Source organism: Hyperoodon ampullatus, assembly GCF_949752795.1.
Source record: "Hyperoodon ampullatus genome assembly, chromosome: 13".
In the NCBI taxonomy this organism is placed as follows: Eukaryota; Metazoa; Chordata; class Mammalia; order Artiodactyla; family Ziphiidae; genus Hyperoodon; species Hyperoodon ampullatus.
In genome coordinates this window covers 89,075,233-89,093,918 of record NC_136926.1, presented here as the reverse complement: position 1 = coordinate 89,093,918, position 18,686 = coordinate 89,075,233, and the positions used below count along the sequence as shown (strand labels likewise).

The 18,686-nt window shown below is 55.7% G+C and overlaps 1 protein-coding gene across 1 annotated transcript in view; it reads right to left on the bottom strand.

Annotated features, from left to right (window-relative positions):
- The window catches only part of KCNG2 (potassium voltage-gated channel modifier subfamily G member 2), a gene marked incomplete at both ends in the record, with an annotated part of 35,498 nt that extends 21,719 nt beyond the window's left edge, over positions 1-13,779 (bottom strand). The window contains 3 exons of the mRNA XM_079718197.1: positions 8,732-9,442; positions 11,842-11,882; positions 13,725-13,779. Of these exons, the coding sequence (XP_079574323.1) occupies positions 8,732-9,442; positions 11,842-11,882; positions 13,725-13,779 (807 nt within the window). The remainder of the gene's footprint in view (positions 1-8,731; positions 9,443-11,841; positions 11,883-13,724) is intronic.
- Positions 13,780-18,686: the final 4,907 nt, after the last annotated feature.

The window sequence follows — 18,686 nt, the reverse complement described above, 5'->3', positions numbered from 1 at the left end:
TTATTCATAATTGCCAAATGGAAGCAACCAAAAGATGTCCTTCAGTCCTTCAGTGATGAATAAACTATGGTGCAGTCAGACAATGGAATATTATTCAAGGCCAAAAAGAAATGAGCTATCAAGCCATGAAAAAAATATGGAGAAACCTTAAATGCATATTACTAAGTCAAAGAAGCCAATCTGAAGAGGATTTCAACTATAGGACATTCTGGAAAAGGCAAAACTATGGAGAAAGTAAAAAGATCAGTGGTGCCAGGGCCTGGGGAAGCGGAGGGAGGGATGAATACGGCGGGGGGGGAGGTGCACAGAGGATTTTTAGGGCGGTGGAACGATTCTGTGTGATGCTATTATGGTGGGTTCATGTCATTTTACATTTGTCCAAACCCACAGAACGTACACTACCCAGAACGACGCTCATGTAAACTGTGGGCTTTAAGTGATTATGACATGTGGCGTAGGTTCATCATTTGTAACGAAGGTCCACACTCTGGGGATGCTGATGTTGGGAGAGGCTGTGCATCTGCGGGGGGGTGCAGGGGGCATATGGGAAATCTCTGTACCTTCCTCTCAATTTTGCTGTGAACTTTAAACTGCTCTAAAAAATTGTCTTTAAAAAAAAAGAGTCTTGTAGCTTCTATTCTAGGCATTTGAGCACAAGTCTTTTTTTCCCCTCAGACTAAAGCACAAATCCAAAACAAAAATCCCCTATTTTTCCTGCCAAATTTACATGGAAAGTAGAGGAAAGTGCCCTGAGCTTCATGTTTATCCCTTGGCACATCTGGCTTGGTTTCCAGCGCCTCTAAGAGCCTCGTAAGAGGGTCTCCCATGAAAACAGGCAGTGGTCCCTCCAACGTGGCGGCCCATGACTGCTAGGGGCCTTGGACGACAATTCTGGATGGCGTGGTGGGGGCACGGCGGGGGGAGAAGGGACGCGTCAGGGGAGGGGCCGGAGCCTCGCCTTTCGCAGCAGCCCTGGAGCCGTCACCCTCATTTTACAGAAGAGAACGGTGATCAGGGTCAGGGCCTGAACCGGGAACGCCTGGCTCTCAGAGGAGGTTTTGCCCACAGCAGAATATCTGCCACCAGATTTTGGTGGTTCCTGGATCAGATCTCTGCAAACAAGAAAATAAACCAGCCAAACCTATCATCCGTTTTCAGGGGTCCTGGGAGCCTCTGTTCCCAGCTCAGTCCCTGGGGACCCTGGGGTCACAGGGGCCCTCCCTGCAGCCCCGGGGCGGCTGTGTCGGCAGAGGCTGCTGGCCGGTTTCCATCCTTCCTTTTTCCTGTCAGCTTCACTGGGCCCCGTGGCCACCAGGTCAGGACAGCACCACCAGTCCGTTCTCATGCGTGTGACGATGGGACACAGAGGGTCACGGGCCACGTTTCCACAGGGAAGCCACCTTCCCCTGCTGGGTGGGGACCGGAGCCTCCTGGGACGAGGTGGAGGTCACGTGCAGCCCCAGTGCCCAGTGGATGCTGGTGGGAGAGCCCCGTGGTCCGGCCCTGTGGCAGCGGCCCAAATGCAGCATTCTTACACCGTCGTGGACAGGAGACGCTCTGCCAGGAGTTGGAAAGAAGCCCAGGTCCCCACGCTCAGGGGCTCCTCTGCCACCAGCACAGTCCGTTTGTGCTGCTGCTGGGGCTGAAACAACAGATGTCCATCCTTCGCAGCTCTGGAGCCAGACGCGTGGGGTCCAGGCAGAATCGGTGTCTGCTGAGGACCTGCTCCTGGCTCGTGGACGCGCCTTCTCACTGTGTCGTCACGTGGCGAAGGGGCGGGGGAGCTCTGCGGTCACTGTTACAGGGACACTAATCCCATCACGAGGGCTCCACCCTCATGACCCCGTCACCCCCACAGGCCTCGCGGCCCCGACACACTGGGCATTAGGATTCAGCATGTGAATCTGGGGGACGTGACATTCAGCCGGCGGCATTCTGCACCCCGCCGCCGCCAGTTCATGTCCTTCTCACCTGCATTCCATCCAACAGCCCCCAAAGTCTAAATCACTTCAGCATCAACTCCAGAGTCTAAGGCCTGACATCATCCGAGGCAGGCCGGGGGCGGGGGGTGGGGAACTCCAGGCCGAGTCATCGGAGGCAAAGCCCCTCTAGCCCTGAGCCTGTGAACAGTCGGTGCCGTGCTTCCACACACCACGGTGGGCCAGGGGTCCCACAGGGGAGAACCAAGGAGAGACAGCCTGCTGCGCTGGTTCCGTTCGTTTCTCCCGGGAACCCTGACTGACACAGCTCGGAAGCAGCGAAGCTCTCACCCCAGCTCCAGGCTGGCAATCTCGGCGCGTGTGTCTGTGCCCACACGCAGCAGAAGCTCTGTCACCAGCTTCCGATGCTGTTGCCAAATGTCTTAGTGAATTCAATACTTGAAGCCCCAGTCATGAAATCCATAACTAATTATGTGGGTCTTGATTTAATCATATGAGCTCAAAGGAAAAAATCGACTCGCAAGCCAAACACCAGCCTCCGTGGAAAGGAAGCGCTGGCTCTGAGCGCAGCCTGCGTGAGGACGCGCTGTTCCCCCCAGGCCGGTTCGCAGCCCGACGCCAGGCTCAGCCCTGTCTCCAGGCAACGACGGCCGCCACCGCATGAAGGAATCTGCGAGCTGTTTGCTGAAACAAAGGCTTCCGTCCCATCCTCCCAGCGGCTCCGAAGGCCTGTCCTCAGCATCTGATGGCTGGGCAGGGGCCATGGGGTGACGTCCAGCACGGGGAGGGCCCCGATGGCACGACCTGTCCCCGTGGTCACCTAACCACGACCGACACAGCCTCAGGAGGATGGATCATCCTGCAGCAATCGTGGGCTCTGGGTTGGCCTGGTGCCCAGGGCCTGGGCCTGAGTGCTGCCCGATGGGGGGTGGGGTGGGGAGGGCTGGAGAAACGCTCCGTCTCCTTCACAGAGCCCCCAGTACCCTAGGAGTGAGGCCGGAGGCCCACGGGAGCCCCCTGAGGCAGCGGGTCGGGGGCCTCGCCTCCCGTCGGGCTTGGGGCTCCCACAGCGACTTGCAGGTGGGGTCTGGGGTCAGCCCTGGAGCTGGGGGGCGTCCCTCTAGCACTGGCCCCCCGCCTCACCTCACCAGGTCGGGGGGCACAGACCCCTCCCTCTCCCTCTGAGCCAGGCATTAAAACTTCTGCTTGCGTGCCAAGGGGAGACTGTCCAGCCCGGTATGAGACGGGGGGCATCTCAGGGTGGTGACTGCTGTGATCGTTTCTCCCAGGAACCAGGCAGTGCATTGGCTCAGAATGTACTCTTGGGGTCAGAGAAGTCACGGTAACTTTCTGTGGCCACGGTGTTTAGAGGTTTGGTATTACTAATCTTCATCTCTGCAGACAAGGAGGGACTGTTGTGCAGACAGCCCTGAGGCCTGGTCATGAGACCCGCTGGATGCCAGGGAGCCTTTCCTTCCTGCATGGATGGTCCCGCCATGGACCAGACACCGGGGACTGAGCCGACTCCGGCGGGGGCCTCCCGGGACAGGACAGAGCGGGTCCCGCGTGCACGCCCCCAACCCCTGCCCCTGGGTCCTGCAGGCGGAGGTAAGAGCAGCCATGGCCCCAGAAGTCTCACTCGGCTGGGGAGACACCGGTGCAGCAGTGGGGGGGCCGGGGGGCCCTGGTCCTTCTTCTCTGTGCTCCTGACCCAGTAAACACCCGAGACGCCAGAGCAACGCTCCTAAGAGCTGTTGCCGACACACAGCGAACGCTGTGCTAAGATAACTCAGGGTTGGCGTGTGTTCCATGGGGCTTCCGGGTGGCGGTCTCCTTCCCTCCCGCTGGCCAGCTTCTCGCCCTGCAAACACCTGTCTTCATCTCCAGAGCAAAACCAGCGTCCGGGCCTGGAGATTCTGCATGGACAACTCTGATGTCACCTGGGGTTTCGAACCCTCAGAAGACCTCAGACAGGGGTGGGATCCTTACGTCTGCTGGCTCTGAGGTTATGCACATGACACGGAAGGTTGAGGACAGGCGTCCACGAGGGCAGAGCTGAGCGCTGGAAGCGGCTCCTGGCTGAGACCTCAGTGTAGGAGGGAGACAGCTCCTTGGGCAGCGCCGGCGTGGCCCTGACCGGGGTGGGGACCTGGGGACATGCAGCAGGAGTCTTGCCCTCAAGTGTTTTCATGACGGTGGTCGGCCTCATAATGCCTGGAAGACGTCCACATCCTGGTCCTCGGGCCCACGGCTGCGTCGCCTCTGATGGCAGAAGGGGCTGTGGAGGGTGGGATGACGGCGAGGCCAGAGCCGGGAGCATCCTGGTTACGGGGCCAGTGTCATCACAGGGTCCTTACAGCCCATCACGAGGAGGGGACGGTGGTGGGAGAGGAGAACCAGGAGACGTGCTGGGAGGACACAGGAGGGGCCGAGGGACGAGGGAAGGGGACGGGTCCCCCGGAGCCTCCGTAGGAACCAGCCCTGGACGTGAGGCCCGGGTCCCACCGGGACCTCGAGGGCGAGTCGTGCCGTTTCATGAGGCAGTTCGTGGTCGTTTATTTCACGGCAGCAGGGGACACACGCGGTCCACGGCGGAGCCGGGCCCATCAAGGCCCCACCGCGAACAAGGAGCAGGCCTAACTGCTGCCGTGTCACCCTCAGAACGGCAGGAGCCAGAGGACGGGCCGTGAGGGTCCCGCGGGTCCCAGCCCTGGGCTGCCCCTCAGACGCTCCTGGGGACCCGGCCCCCACCCGCGCGCCGACCTGGACACCGAACGGCCATGGAGTCGGAGGGGCGGCTCTGCCCGGGGCCCCCGCCGCACCTTGACGGGGGCGCAGGAGGCAGCAAGCAGTCCCGGTGTGGCTGTGGGCCCCATGGTCTTTCCTGCCGCAGCCATGCCGGGTCTGCTCAGCCCGGGGCTGCCCTGCTCTCGCTAAGCGTGTGGGGGGGTCCTGGGCCCCCCCTGGCCGAGGGTCCTCGGGGCCTCCTGAGTCGGTTGGACGCACCGGAGCCCCAGCTGCTTTGACTTGGGACGGCCTGTGCCCTGCGGATCCCTGTGGCCCCCGCCTGTCCCGTCCACACTCCGACTCCACGGATCTGATGGCTCTAAGTGCCTCTTATGAGTGGAATCAGACAGGATTCATCCTACTGAACTGTCAGTTGGCTTGTTTCATTCAGCAAAACGTCCTCAAGATTCATCCCGCAGGTTATGCTTTTACCATCCTTCTTCCTATAAACCGTGGAAAGTGGAGACCTAGCTCTCATTCAATTACAATGCGTGACAGCAGATTCTGGATGGAGCCACCACCGGGCACGGGGACTTCCAGGGCACCGAGGAGACACAGGGGCAGCGCTGGACAGCGAGAGCCTGGATTCTAGGGGAGGGCGGACCGCAAGGACGCCCACCCATAAGCACACGGCGCCTGAGTGGCCTCGGGAGCACAGGGGCTTTGTCGAGCTCTGCCAGCCACCCTGGGGCTCAGGCCACGTCACCAGCCAGAGGGGACCTGGACGTCTGGCTGCAGAGTCTGCCCTGGGGCCAAGACAAGAAGGCGAAGGGAGCTGGTTCCTGTGCCCAAAGGCCGTGTCCCGGCCACCCTGGAGCTGGGGGCTGGGATTTCTGTGCAGTTGGGGGCCTCCTTCCAGCCCGGGCGGGGGCCCAGCCACTCAAGGGGCATTTCATGGATTGGCAGCAGGAATCAGCTTTCCTCTGAGCCCCTGAATAATGGAGGATAATAATCTTTTTTCTCCCTCGATGCTTTTCTGCACCAACACACAAAAATAACCACCAATGCCAATGCTGCCAGAGATGACAAGAGATGTCACCAGACAGACTGATGAAAACGGAGCCGCACCAGCTCACCCCTGGTTCTCCACGACACCCCCTGCTCCCCCAAGATCGTTTTTCAGGAGGGAATTGGGTGCATTTAACTGGAGTGCCAACTAGAATGTGGGTGCGTTGGGGAAGCGTCACTGCTTGTCACTGGTGGAGGATGAGGACCTCAGGCCCACGGAGCTGTCGGTGCCGTGCCTCTCAGAGGCTGCTTTCTGGAGCCTTCAAGAGAAGGCCTGAAATCTCACAAAGAAATTATTTAGCCACTTAATTAATATCAGAGATCAAACAGAGATAATACTTGAGCCTTGTGACTTTCAAGCTAAATTCTACTGGAGGGCTTCCCTGGTGGTGCACTGGTTAAGAATCTGCCTGCCAATGCAGGAGACACGGGTTCTATCCCTGGTCTGGGAAGATCCCACATGCCGCGGAGCAACTAAGCCCGTGCACCACAACTACTGAGCCTGTGCTCTAGAGCCCGTGAGCCACAACTCCTAAGCCCGCGTGCCACAACTACTGAGCCTGCGCTCTAGAGCCCGTGCTGCGTTACAAGAGAAGCCACCACAATGAGAAGCCTGCGCACCACAACGAAGAGCAGCCCCTGCTCGAGGCAACTACAGAAAGCCCATGTGTAGCAACAAAGACCCAATACAGCCAAGAAATAAGTAAATAAAATAAAATAAAAACTTCTACTGGAAAAACCCCAACAAACAAGAAAATAATGAAGGATTCCAAGTTTTTCTCTTCTCTGCCCTCCATCCCTGATGGCCTCGTGCCTGGAAACTTCTGTGGTCGGACCGTCAAGGGTGCAGCTGCAGGGGACAGCAGGGAGGTTCCCCGCAAAAGTAAACACAGAATCACCACAGAATCCAGCTAGTGCACCCCTGGGATAAACCCCAAAGAACCGAGGGCAGGGACTCACCAGATGTTTGTGCTGTGTCCACAGCAGCATTATTCCCAGCAGCAAAAGGAGGAAGCGACCCAAGTGTCCACGGACGGATGATGGATGAACAAAGTGAGGCGATACATACAAGGGAGTGTTACTCAGCCCCTAAATAGGAAGGGGTCTGACACCTGCTGCATCACGGATGCACCCGGAGGACACTGTGCTCAGTGAAACAAGACAGCCACAGAGAGATGCTGCCTGTGTGATTCCACTTAAGTGAGTCCCTGAAGTAGCTGAATTCACAGAGGCACAAGGTACAGGCTGGGTCCCAGGGGCTGGGGAGTTAGTGTTTGATGGGGACAAAGTTTCAGTTTGGGAAGAGGAAAGACTTCTAGGGACGGAGGGTGGTGATGGTTGCACACCACTGTGAATGTACTTAACGCCACTGAACTGCACGTAAAAATGGCTCAGATGGTGAATTTTATGGGTTGTTTTTTTTTAACCACACACCCAGAGTTGATGAAACATAAAACTTCTTCCTGTGGCAGTGACAACACCTACTATTACTCAGCATCTACTGTGTGCAGTGGGCCAGGGGCTTCGTAAGCACCCCTCACAAGCACATGGCCACACTCACCACGTGCTCACCAACACTGGCATCCTTACTTCCTAATCTGATGACTGAACTGGTGAGACAGCATCTGGGTGGTGTGAAGCAGTGTTTCTGGATATGGGGAAGAGGTGGGTGACGGATGTGAATGGTGGGTGACGTGGGGGCCAGATGACGCCTAGAGGATTCTCAGGGTCAGCTCGACCTCCGGTGACGCTGTCATTAGTTGACACAGCCCTAACTTCTGTTCCCTGATTCCTGTGTAAGTGATTTCCTTCCTCGGATTGTATGGAGTTACTGCTACTGAGAAAGTCCAAACATGTCGAGTGTCTTTACAAGCAGAATCCCCAGCGGGGGCCTAGTTAAGACAACTGGAAATGGCAGCTCAGGAATCAGACACCCAAACAATGAAGGAAGCCAAACCAATTTCCTAAAATTTACATTTAAATTTAATCTGCCGTCAGGATCACCAGGCTCTTGGTCAAGACCTCTCACAGCTAATGTTCCAGAAGAACTGAGCTCTGTGTCTCTGAATAATGAGCTGACGGCAGCGGGCGAGCTCGGGCACCACCCCGGACTGCGGAGGGGCTCTCACTGAGAGGCTGACGTGAGCTCTGCCCTGCTCTGCCTGGGGCCGTGGGGTTCAAGTCCGAGCCTCTGCCACCCCTGGAAGCTGGAGCTGCGGAGGTTAAGGCAGGACGCCCCTGCCACCCCGTGAGAAAACACAGGCAACGCTTTGAGGGCAACACGCAGCCACATCCTTCAAATACCGCCGCACCTCCTCTCGTCTAAGCCCGACCCGGACGACACCCACTCGGGCCTTCCCCGAGTGTTTCCGAGACATTCCGTAGTGTGTGCATCGCACAAACGCTGCTGAGCTTCGGGTGACATCCTAACCCCAGGATGACCCTTCTGCCCGCAGCCTCACGGGACGACAGAGGGGGCAGGAAGTCTACTGTCTGCTCAGAAACGAGCCCCAGCACCTCCACAAAGCCGGCCCTGGGTGTGCCAGAGCTGGGCGCCTGGAAGAATTCAGAGGTCCTGTCCCTGTGGTTCAGGACGACGGGACTTGAGTTTAGAGCACAGCACTCTCTAGACTGGGCGTTTTAACTCCAAGTTGTCCAAGCCTCAAGGCCTGGCCGTCAGAGAGGCTCAGTGAGAAGGCCCGCCGGCCGGGCAGCCTTGCCGAGTTCTTGAAACTGGCTGGAATTTGGAGCCTCTGCTGGCAGCGCACAGTGGGCGGCCTGACGGGGCAGCCGCGCCAGGGGCTCACTCCCGGCGAACCTGCCCAGGGCGGGTGCAGGGGGGTCCAGGGCCTGCAGTTTCAGCGACCAATGGGGTCGCGGTGCCTAAGACCACCACCCAGCGGGCGCCCAACGGCCCAGCTGCCGCCGCCCCTCCCCGGTTCCGTCCCAGCCGCCCCCAGCCCTGCCCGGCCCAGTCGCCCCGGCCCCGCGCTCACCCTCTCCTCCTCGGCGCGGATGTCGGGCATGGTGCTGAGGCAGAGGCCGACCGCCGTGACGGCCACGAAGGCCACGGACACGCAGGCGAAGAGCTTCCCGGCCGGGCCCGAGCGCGGGTCGTCCAGCACGTCGCGTAGGCGCCGCCGGCCGCGCGCCAGCCGCCCGCCGCCGGGCCCAGGGGCGCAGGCCGGGCTGCCGGAGCCCCCGCCCTCCGCCGGCCCCGCGCGCGCCTCGGCGGCTTCCTCCTCGCGGCGGCGCAGGCGGCGCAGGCAGCAGCGCTCCAGGTGCGCCTCATCGATACCCCAGTAGGCCAGCTCGTCGCGGAAGGCCAGGGCGCATGCGCCGCGCAGCAGCCGCAGTTTCCCGGCGCGCAGCAGCGCCACGATGGCGCGGAAGGCGCACGGGCTGCGGTCGAAGAAGAACTCGTCGCGGCTCACGTCGTAGTCGTCGCACACGCGCAGCAGCTCGTCGTGGCCGCGGCAGGCGCGGAGGCGCTCGAGGCGCGCCAGGGGACAGCGGGCCAGCGCGGCCCAGGCCAGGCGCACCCTGCAGCCGCCCACGTTGATGATGACGTGCCGGGCGCGGGCCCCGCCAACGCCGCCGCCGCCGCCGCCGCTGCCGCCAACCAGGGGCTCGGGGCCCGGGGGCTCCGCATGCCCAGGGAGCAGGGCCGTGGCCCCAGGCGCCGCACCAGGGTCCGGAGGCTGGGCCTGCGAAGGAAGGGAGCGCGCGTTAGGCCGCAGAGCTCGGGGACACCCCCGCCCACGCACGACCTTGGGGCTTGGGGAGCGAACCAAACCAAGGGCTCCGTTGGCCCGGCCGCTCGGTTCTTCTCTCCTGCACCCCTGACGCCTGCAGGTGGTCCCAGGAGCCCGCCACTCAGCTTTCCAGCAGGCCCCGCTTACAAGGGACCCGCCTTAATTTCTTGCCTGGAGACTAGGGACGCGGCCAACGCGGGGCAGCATGAGGGAGGAGGGCGGGCCGCCCTGGAGATGCTGCCTCAGGAGATGATGGCAAGGCCAGACCTGGGGGGTTTCCGGCTGGTTAACAAGTGGGGGCCGGGGGAGGGGGCTGCTGTGGATGTGTTGATCCTTAAGAAGCGCCAGCCAAACTGCCAGAACAGCCTGTGGACGTTATTTGGATTCGGATTAGAGGGAACCAACTATAAAAAGACATCTAAGAGTAAATAAGAAAATCCCAGCACTATCTATGATTTTAAAGCCTTTTTAAAGGCATGAAACTGGCACTGCACTCGTGAAAAACAGGGGGTTTCGACCCCTTAGAGGTCCACAGTGAGGTATTCACGTGAAATGAGGTCTGGATCTTCATTAAGCAAATCTTTCTCAAGGTGGTGGGCAGACAAAACACTTCACCTGCTGCTGGAGCCCGGTGATGAGAACACTGGGGCCATTATACTTTCTCTCTGCTTTTATGTACATTTACAAACGTCCCTCATAAAAACGGGTTTGTTTTGCTGTTTAAAAGCTTCCAGATAATTCTGCTGCACAGCTGGGTTTGGGAGGCACTGATGTAGAGAAACTCACGATGCTTCGGTTGCCTTGATTCTCTAAACCAGAGGTTCTTTATTTGTTGGCCATGGGAATTCTTCAGGGATCTATGAGCCTTCTAAAATTAGATGCAAACTTGTGTGTGTACACATTTTTCTAATAGAGGATCCTCAGAGTCACAAAGGGATCTGTGGCTCCAAAGCTTAATGAAGCTCACAGCTCCAAACATATAAGGGAGGGAAATATCTTTGTAGTGGGAGTTGCTAGCCCGGATCTCCTTTAAAATATTTTGAACATGGATCACCCACACTGGTTGGTGGGCATGTGCACTTTGGCATTCGTTGTCGGATGCCTTCTTAAGAATGCTTGGCAAAGGTAAGATTCCAGGTGAGTTTCTTATATGAATGATTACTTGTTTTATATTTTGACCAGGGTTCAAGAAACTCACAAAAGAAATCATATTCTTCTTCTTAATGAGTATCTCATCATAGCTTGTGCATAGACCAGCAACCAAAATTCCTAAATGTGTTGGTTTACTTAGCACTTGTTAAAAGGACGTGTCACAAAATATGTTACTGAGACAAAATCATTTTTGTCCTGAATGTGGACATTTAAAGTTTTGTGGTGTATTTACCCACAATTGCACCTTACATTCCTTCCTCTGCCCAGTGCTGGGTCACCCCTTAACATCTATGTATCTGTTTGGAAACAGGGTCCCTGACTCAGGAACCACATCAAAAAGGGTCCATAAGTAACACTGATGACTTTATCCTTTTCAGAGACTCCTGTGGGTTCTTTTCCACACCGCTGGAGGGCGGTTCTGTTCCTCCTCCAAATCCTGCTCAGGATGGTCCCCCTTGACTTGTTAACACAATGGGGTCAGTGCTTTGGCACCACACACTTCTCTGCACTGTGGCAACAGTGACAGAGCAGAGAAAACAGGCAAGTACCAATCCGGGGACATAAACTCCAAAGGTCCCATTTACCAGGGAGTGTATCTTAGACATCGGCTAGGCAGTAATCTGGAGGGGAGGGACACAGTTCCAGTTTTGTTCTCAAAGTGTAGACTGAGGGCCAACAGCACCAAAATTATCAAGGGAACCTGCAAAAAAAAAAAAGTATATTCCTGGCTCTACACTTAAAATTCTGACTGACTGGAAAACTGCATAGTAAGGACCCCCAAATATCTCCCCATTAAAACAATGAGAAAACCAGTAAAAAACCATCAGAATCAACTTTTTTGGGAACTCTGGACACTAACCAAAGGGGAGCAGCACCCAGGGGAACACTTGAGTAAAAACAGCTGAGGGCTTCCCTGGTGGCGCCGTGGTTGGGAGTCCGCCTGCCGATGTGGGGGACGCAGGTTCGTGCCCCGGTCCGGGAGGATCCCACATGCTGCGGAGCGGCTGGGCCCGTGGGCCGTGGCCACTGGGCCTGCGCGTCCAGAGCCTGTGCTCCGCAGCGGGAGAGGCCACGATGGTGGGAGGCCCGCGTACCGCAAAAAAACAAAAAAAAAAACAAAAAAAAACCCCAGCTGAATCTTGGTAACAAGAGTGAGCTCTTAGCATTTTATTTAACCTGCTTCCCAGCTCAGCGTTCACCTTGAAGATGACAACCTGCGTTCCTGGTACCAGGACTGGTACTGGAAGAGGAGAGTGGACCCGATTCAGGAGGAACCATAACTATTTGGACCCTTCTGGTGGCTCCCCCGAAAGACCCGTCAGAAGGCTTGCCTGTACCTCCCCTAACTCGGGACTCTCCCAGGGCTAAAGTGGCCACCCGGGCAGCTTGTGGAAATCACTTACACGAAAATGTTTGCTGAGGCGATGGATGAACATTATTGTTGGGGCAAAAAATAGACTAACCAGAAAGCTTGGGAGAAGAGGCTGGGGAATGAGATGCTTTGGAAATGCTCCAACAAACTGCTCGAAATCTAGAGTGCTGCTCATGTGCCTGGGGCCATGTACATGCTCAGGAAAGACCTGAGAAGGCCCTACACTCTCCCCCTGCCCCGACCCCAGCTGACCTGCAGCTCTGCACAAGCTGGAGGTGAAAAGGGGAGGCAAGGGACAGGCCTGCTGTGTGTTGAGGGGACCCTGACACACAGGGCCCGTCTGCAAAGACTGGTTTGTTTTTGTTTTTGTTCCAGGCATGTGAGAATCTCTGTCCAGTCACTTGCTGACCATTAAGCTAATGGGACAGAGATATCAGTGGCCACACAAGACAAAAACATATAGACTTTGCCTAATTTGTCCAGAAAAGTCAAACAAGCAGCAGCAATTACACCAAACCCTGGGGAGGGGAAGAATCTGATTAGAAGAACACAGGAGTAAATCTTCATGGCCTTGGAGTAGGCAATGGTTTCTGAAATACAACAGAAGCATAAGCAACAAAAGAAAAATAAATAAACTGGACTTTGTCATACTTAAACTCTTTTGTGCATTAAAGGACATTATCAAGAGAATGAAATGATAGCTCATGGGATGAGAAAAAATTTACAAATCATATATCTGATAAGGGTCTAGTGTCCAGAATATATAAAGAGCTCCTACAACTCAAGAACAAAAAGACAACCCAATTAAAACGTGGGCAAAGGATTTGAAGGACTTCTCCAAAAAAGGTACAAAAATGGCTAATAGACACTTGAAAAGATGCTCAGTGTGATCGGTCATCAGGAAAACGCTAATCAAAACGACTTGGTACCACTTTACGTCCATCAGCTTGGTTGCGACCAAACAAATGGAAAAAGGAGTGTCTGCGAGGGCATGGAGAACTCAGGACCCCCGTACGCTGCTGGTGGGAGTGTGAAATAGTGCAGCTGCTGTGGAGAACAGTTGGGCAGTTCCTCAAAGAGTTAAACATAGACTTACCATGGGATCCAGCAATGTTACTCCAAGAGAAATGAAAGCCTAGGCTCACGCAAAAACATGTACGTGAATATTCACAGCAGCATTATTTACAATAGCAAAAATGTGGGAACAACCCAACTGTCCATCAGCTGACCAATGGATAAGCAAATGTGCTCCATCTACATACTGGGACACAATCAACCACAAAAAGGAATGAAGTGCTGACACAGGACACAGCACGGATGGACGTTGAAAACATGGTGTAAGTGGAAGAGGCCGGACAGAAAGGAACTGTCCAGAGCAGGCAAATCTTCAGAGACAGAAGGTAGGTTAGTGGTTGCCAGGGGCTGGGGGGTGGGGGAGTGACCGATGCATGGTGACAGGGTTTCTTTTTGTGGTCATGAGGATGCTCTGGCATTAGGTAGTGGTGAGGGTTAAAATACTAAAAACACTGAATTGTACACATTAAAATGGACATTATCATTTCAATTAAAAAAATTGACATCCGGTTCTGTGCATGTCAATGAGCAGGTGTAGTGCGCTAAAGCCTGAGGACCACTGCTTCAACTGCCAAAATCAAGACGTTTCATTGTTGTTAAGGATTTGATGCTCTAACCACTGCCAGGCAAACCTACCACCAGGGCGACTCACAAACCGTAAAGCGGGGGGCACCCAAGGGGTGTTCGGCATGCAGCCCGGATGCCCACTGACCCTGAGATTTGGGAGGGGGAGAAAACCAGATAGAAGGAGTCGTGGGGAGAGAGCCAGCGTGCCTGCGCAGTCACTGCAGGATTTGAGGGCAAAGGCGCTCAGGGCTCAGCTGTGTTGCTGATGCCTCGGGGTCGGCGTTTCATGCAGCAAATGTCAGTAACATCTGCTGGTGCTGGACACGCGATGCTGGAGCTCATGGCGGGGGAGCTGGGGCGCAAGGACGACCGGCACTTCCAACACCGCGAGGCTGGCTCTGTGCAGAGGAGAGGCTGCCCCGAGGGCTTTGCAGGCTCGCTGGCCGGGCAGGAGGTTGGGGAAATCTGAGGAGGTTATGCTGAGGAGGAAGATCCTACTTTCCTCAAACGCAGTCAGTTGTTTAGGTCGCGGGAACTTGTTGCAGAGATCGCCCAAGCTGCTGCTTCTCATCGAGGACCTGGGGACAGCGGCTTGGGATTCCACATCAAGGACGGCAGCGGCTCACAGCCGACCTCCTTCCCAGGCAGCTCAGAGGGGACTCAGCATCTGCCCAGGAGGCAGGCGGGGGTCCTCACAGGAGGCGCCCCACTCTCCGGAGCTGTGCGAGGCCACCGGGAAGGATGGAGCCCCCAGGGCAGGCTCACAGGTTTCTGGGCTGAGGCTGAGGTGTGCCCGAGGGAAAGTGCCACGTGACCTCACGTCTTTTTCCCGTAACTGTCAGAACCAGAGCTGACGGCAGCTTCTGCCTGGAATACCGTGAGGGGCAGAGACGAGTATGGAGTGGGAAAGCCCACCTTGCCTGCGCTAGACTGGGGTCCTCCACGTCTTCCTGTCCCCGTGGAGCCACGTGACAAGTCTGTAGCACAGGTTAATCAACTCCTTTTGTAGCCACATCAAATGTGTGCTTCGAATTCTTTGTAGGTAGGGATGACTGATCATTAAAATAACTGGGTAATCAGCCAGATCCTACAACTTTCCTGTAAAGGGTTTTCTTCCCCGGAATATACATTTACAAATATAAACATAACTTATATGTTACTAAGTGGGTTTTTTTTGTTGTTGTTGTTTTTTTGCGGTACGCGGGCCTCTCACTGTTGTGGCCTCTCCCGTTGCGGAGCACAGGCTCTGGACGCGCAGGCTCAGTGGCCATGGCTCACTGGCCCAGCCGCTCCACGGCATGTGGGATCTTCCCGGACCGGGGCACGGACCCGTGTCCCCTGCATCGGCAGGCGGACTCTCAACCACTGCGCCACCAGGGAAGCCCTACTAAGTGTTTTTAAGTCAGGTTCTCTCTTAAGAGACTGACAGTCACTGCTGAGAGCCCTGAAGTGCATCCCTATCTTCTGTGTGGGGCATAAGAGGCATTCAAGTGCCGTGGATTTTAAGAAAAAAACTGACAGCTCATTAGAAAAAATGGGCAAATTGTCACAGAGTTTACAGTAAAGGGAAAACACAGACTTTAAATATATGAAAAGATACTCCAGTTCATTTCCTTTTTTTTAATTTATTAATTTATTTGGCTGCCTTGGGGGTTAGTTGCGGCACACAGGATCTTTCGTTGTGGCAAGAGGGCTTTGTTGTGGCGCACGGGCTCTCTAGTTGTGGCGCGCGGGTTTTCTCTCTCTCTAGTTGAGGAGCGCAGGCTCAGTAGTTGTGATGCGTGGGCTTAGTTGCTCCACGGCATGTGGGATCTTAGTTCCCCGACCAGGGATCGAACCCGCGTCCCCTGCATTGAAAGGCGGATTCTTGACCCCTGACCACCAGGGAAGTCCCTCCAGTTCGTTTCTAGTAGCAAAAATAAACATCTCAAATTACCACGTTGTAAAGTGGGAAGGTTTGATGACACACGTTATTGCCAAGGATATGGGGTCTCTTGGACGTGTTCATTTCTGATAGATAGTAAACTGGTAAACCATCATGACAGGAGGTGGAGGGTTTGAACTAATCCTACAGGAAGCACCAATGTTTGCCCCTACATCCTAGTGAAAGGGTAAACTAGAAAAACATCTGCCTGGGGGATAGGAGGATTACAAGATTTCTCTGCCTGGCTCTACAAGAATATGTGTCGAAAAGCCTACCTGCACAATGGATTTGAGGTTGAAACTTTTGTCTCTGAAACTCAAAGCTAGGAAATTATCCCCCGTGAAAGGTGGTCCCATGTTGGCAATATCCTGGAGACACACATAATCAACTGGGGTGACTCTGCCCCCGGGACACCTAGCAAGGCCCGGGACATTTTTGGTTGTCGTGACTGGGTGTGACTGGCATTGGTGGGCAGGAGCCAGGGGTGCCATGAAACCCTACAGCGCACGTGCAGGACACCCCAGAACAAGGGCAGACCCAGCCCAATGCCATCAGCACCCCTGGTCTAGAGGGACGACTCGCCACTCAAGCCTCATAGCTTCCCGCTGATGAAGCCTCAACTGAGATGGATTTACAAACCAAAATTATAAAATACACAGGACAAAATCCTACCCGAGCAAACACCAGCAGGCACAGGAATAATAGGATCAGGCTCCTGGGAATTTGAGATGATAGGATTATCAAAAATCTTTACAGACATCAAAGAAGGAATTAAAACCCCAGAGGAAGAAAGACATTATCACAAAGTCCAGGAGGATCTGAATAAGAAAGACAGTTTCCAGAGGTGAACAGATGAGACTGAAAGTAGAGTCTGTCAGGTTAGGGTCAGGGTGAGATCAGGTTGGGGTTAGGGTGAGGTCAGGCTGAGGTCAAGTTGGGTCAGGCTGAGGTCAAGTTGGGTCAGGCTGAGGTCAGGCTGGGTCAGGTTGAGATCAGATTGGGTCAGGTTAAGGTCAGGTTGGGTCAGGTTGGGTCAGGCTGAGGTCAGGTTGGGTCAGGCTGAGGTCAGGTTAGGTCAGGTCGGGTCAGGTTAGGTCAGCTTGAGGTCAGGTTGAGGTCAGGTTGGGTCAGGTTAGGTCAGCTTGAGGTCAGGTTGAGGTCAGGTTAGGTCAGCTTGAGGTCAGGTTGGGTCAGGTTGGGTCAGGTTTAGGTCAGGTTGGGTCAGGTTGAGGTCAGGTTAGGTCAGCTTGAGGTCAGGTTGGGTCAGCTTGAGGTCAGGTTGGGTCAGGTGGAGGCATTCTCTCCCAGGAACCCTCCAAAAGGGGTCAATGGAAGACAGACATCACAGAAAAGGACACATAAAGCAAGCAAAGGAGAAAGGAAAATGATCAATTCTGTTTACTAGGAATCCCAGAGAAGAGGTGAAAATAAACCAAGTGACGAAAATGTGGTGAAGATGGAAGACATCCAGCTGCAAAGGCTCAGTGACCAACAGGACGAGGAGATTCCATGCCTGGTGCTTTACAGGGAGACCTGGGGGCTTTAGTCCTCAAAAGGAATGTGTGCTGTGGGACTTGGCTTCGCAGCTACTCTGGGGAAAGACGCCACCGTGTCTGGCACAGCCTCCCTCCCACTCCCTCAGCTCAAAGCCCCGTGACACTGTAACTGGGGCTGGACACACTCAGCGGTCACCGCAGAAAGGGCCAGGGGCCTGGTCCATTGCCTCCAAGGCAGCTGTGGCCGGAGGAGAGGGAGGCGTCTGCCCATCACACTGTGCGCCCATCGGGTCCTGCCCCGGCTGGTACCCCCGCATTCCGTCCCTGGGTCCTTGGAGCTGTGGGCAGGAGGGGGCTGGTTAGGGATGCGTCTCCTGGGGGGCCTGCAAGGGAGCGCGGCAGCGGGGTGTGTGTGGATGAAAATGAAAAGGGGGAAAAACACACCTGATTAGGAAGGGGTTCCCAAATACCAGAAGGTCAACCCACAGTGGAGGAAATATTTATTTTGTAGCTGAATTTACCAATTTAGGCTTAAAAACATGAACTGGAACAGACTAAAACCTCTTTAGCAGAGGTAAAGTTTTGGGTGTCACCAAGCGAAGTATTCTCTAGGAGAGATTTCTTTCCTTGTACAAACAGACAGCTTCTTACTTGAAGAAGGTGACCTTTAAAATGAGACCCCTGGCTGTACCTGGGACAAGGGATCCATGCTGATGGGCACCCTGCACCCCCCTGTGGCCCCCAGGTCCCCGGCCTTTGCACACGCTGGTGGACTCCCAGCTGTCAGCACCTGTCTCTTTGCCGGACTCCCTCTGCCTGCCTGCCCAGCACAGGCCACAGATGCTTGAGCCTTCGTGCTCCCCAGGCCAGCTCTTGCCATGGTGACATGAAGCCCCTGAGCCCCCGGTCCCGGGAGGGGCCTCAGTGCAGACTCAGGGGTAGGGGTGGGATGTGGGGGTGGGGGTAGGGGTGGGGTGGGGGTAGGGGTGGGGTGGGGGGTGGGGCATGGGCTGGGCTGGGGGGTGGGGACTGGGGTACAGGGTGGGGCGTGGGGCGTGGGAGTGGGGGCTGGGACATGGGGCTGGGGTGTGGGTGGGGCATGGGGTGGGGCGTGGGGTGGGGTAGGGGGTGGGGATGGGGGGTTGGGGACTGGGGTAGGGGTGGGGCATCGGGGTAGGGTGAGGCATGGGGGTAGGGTGGGGGGACCAGGTGCCCCGAGGGCACAGGAGGCCCCCAGATGCGTCTAAAAGGTGGGCGTTTGATCTCAGCTTAAAAGCCAGTGGCTTTAGGATCTAAAACATTATTTCACACTGTAAATGTTGCCAGATAGTTAATCCAGTGATTAAAGGCTCTGATAAACTGTTCCCTGCCTCAGTTCTGGTTCGGAATCTTTACAAGTTCAGTTCACACGCCACCTCTTCCCACACCTCTTCTCACCGTCAGCCGCCCGGTGGTTTGCAGGAAAAGGGGGCCGTGACCCGACCCTTCCACAAAGACCATTCCAGCCTCTCGGCTGGTCTCTCCTTCCAGGTACCTGCTTTGCTTTGCAGCTGAAACGCTTAACCTCTGAGCTGACACAGGTTCACGAGAACGAACACATAAAACAGGCCA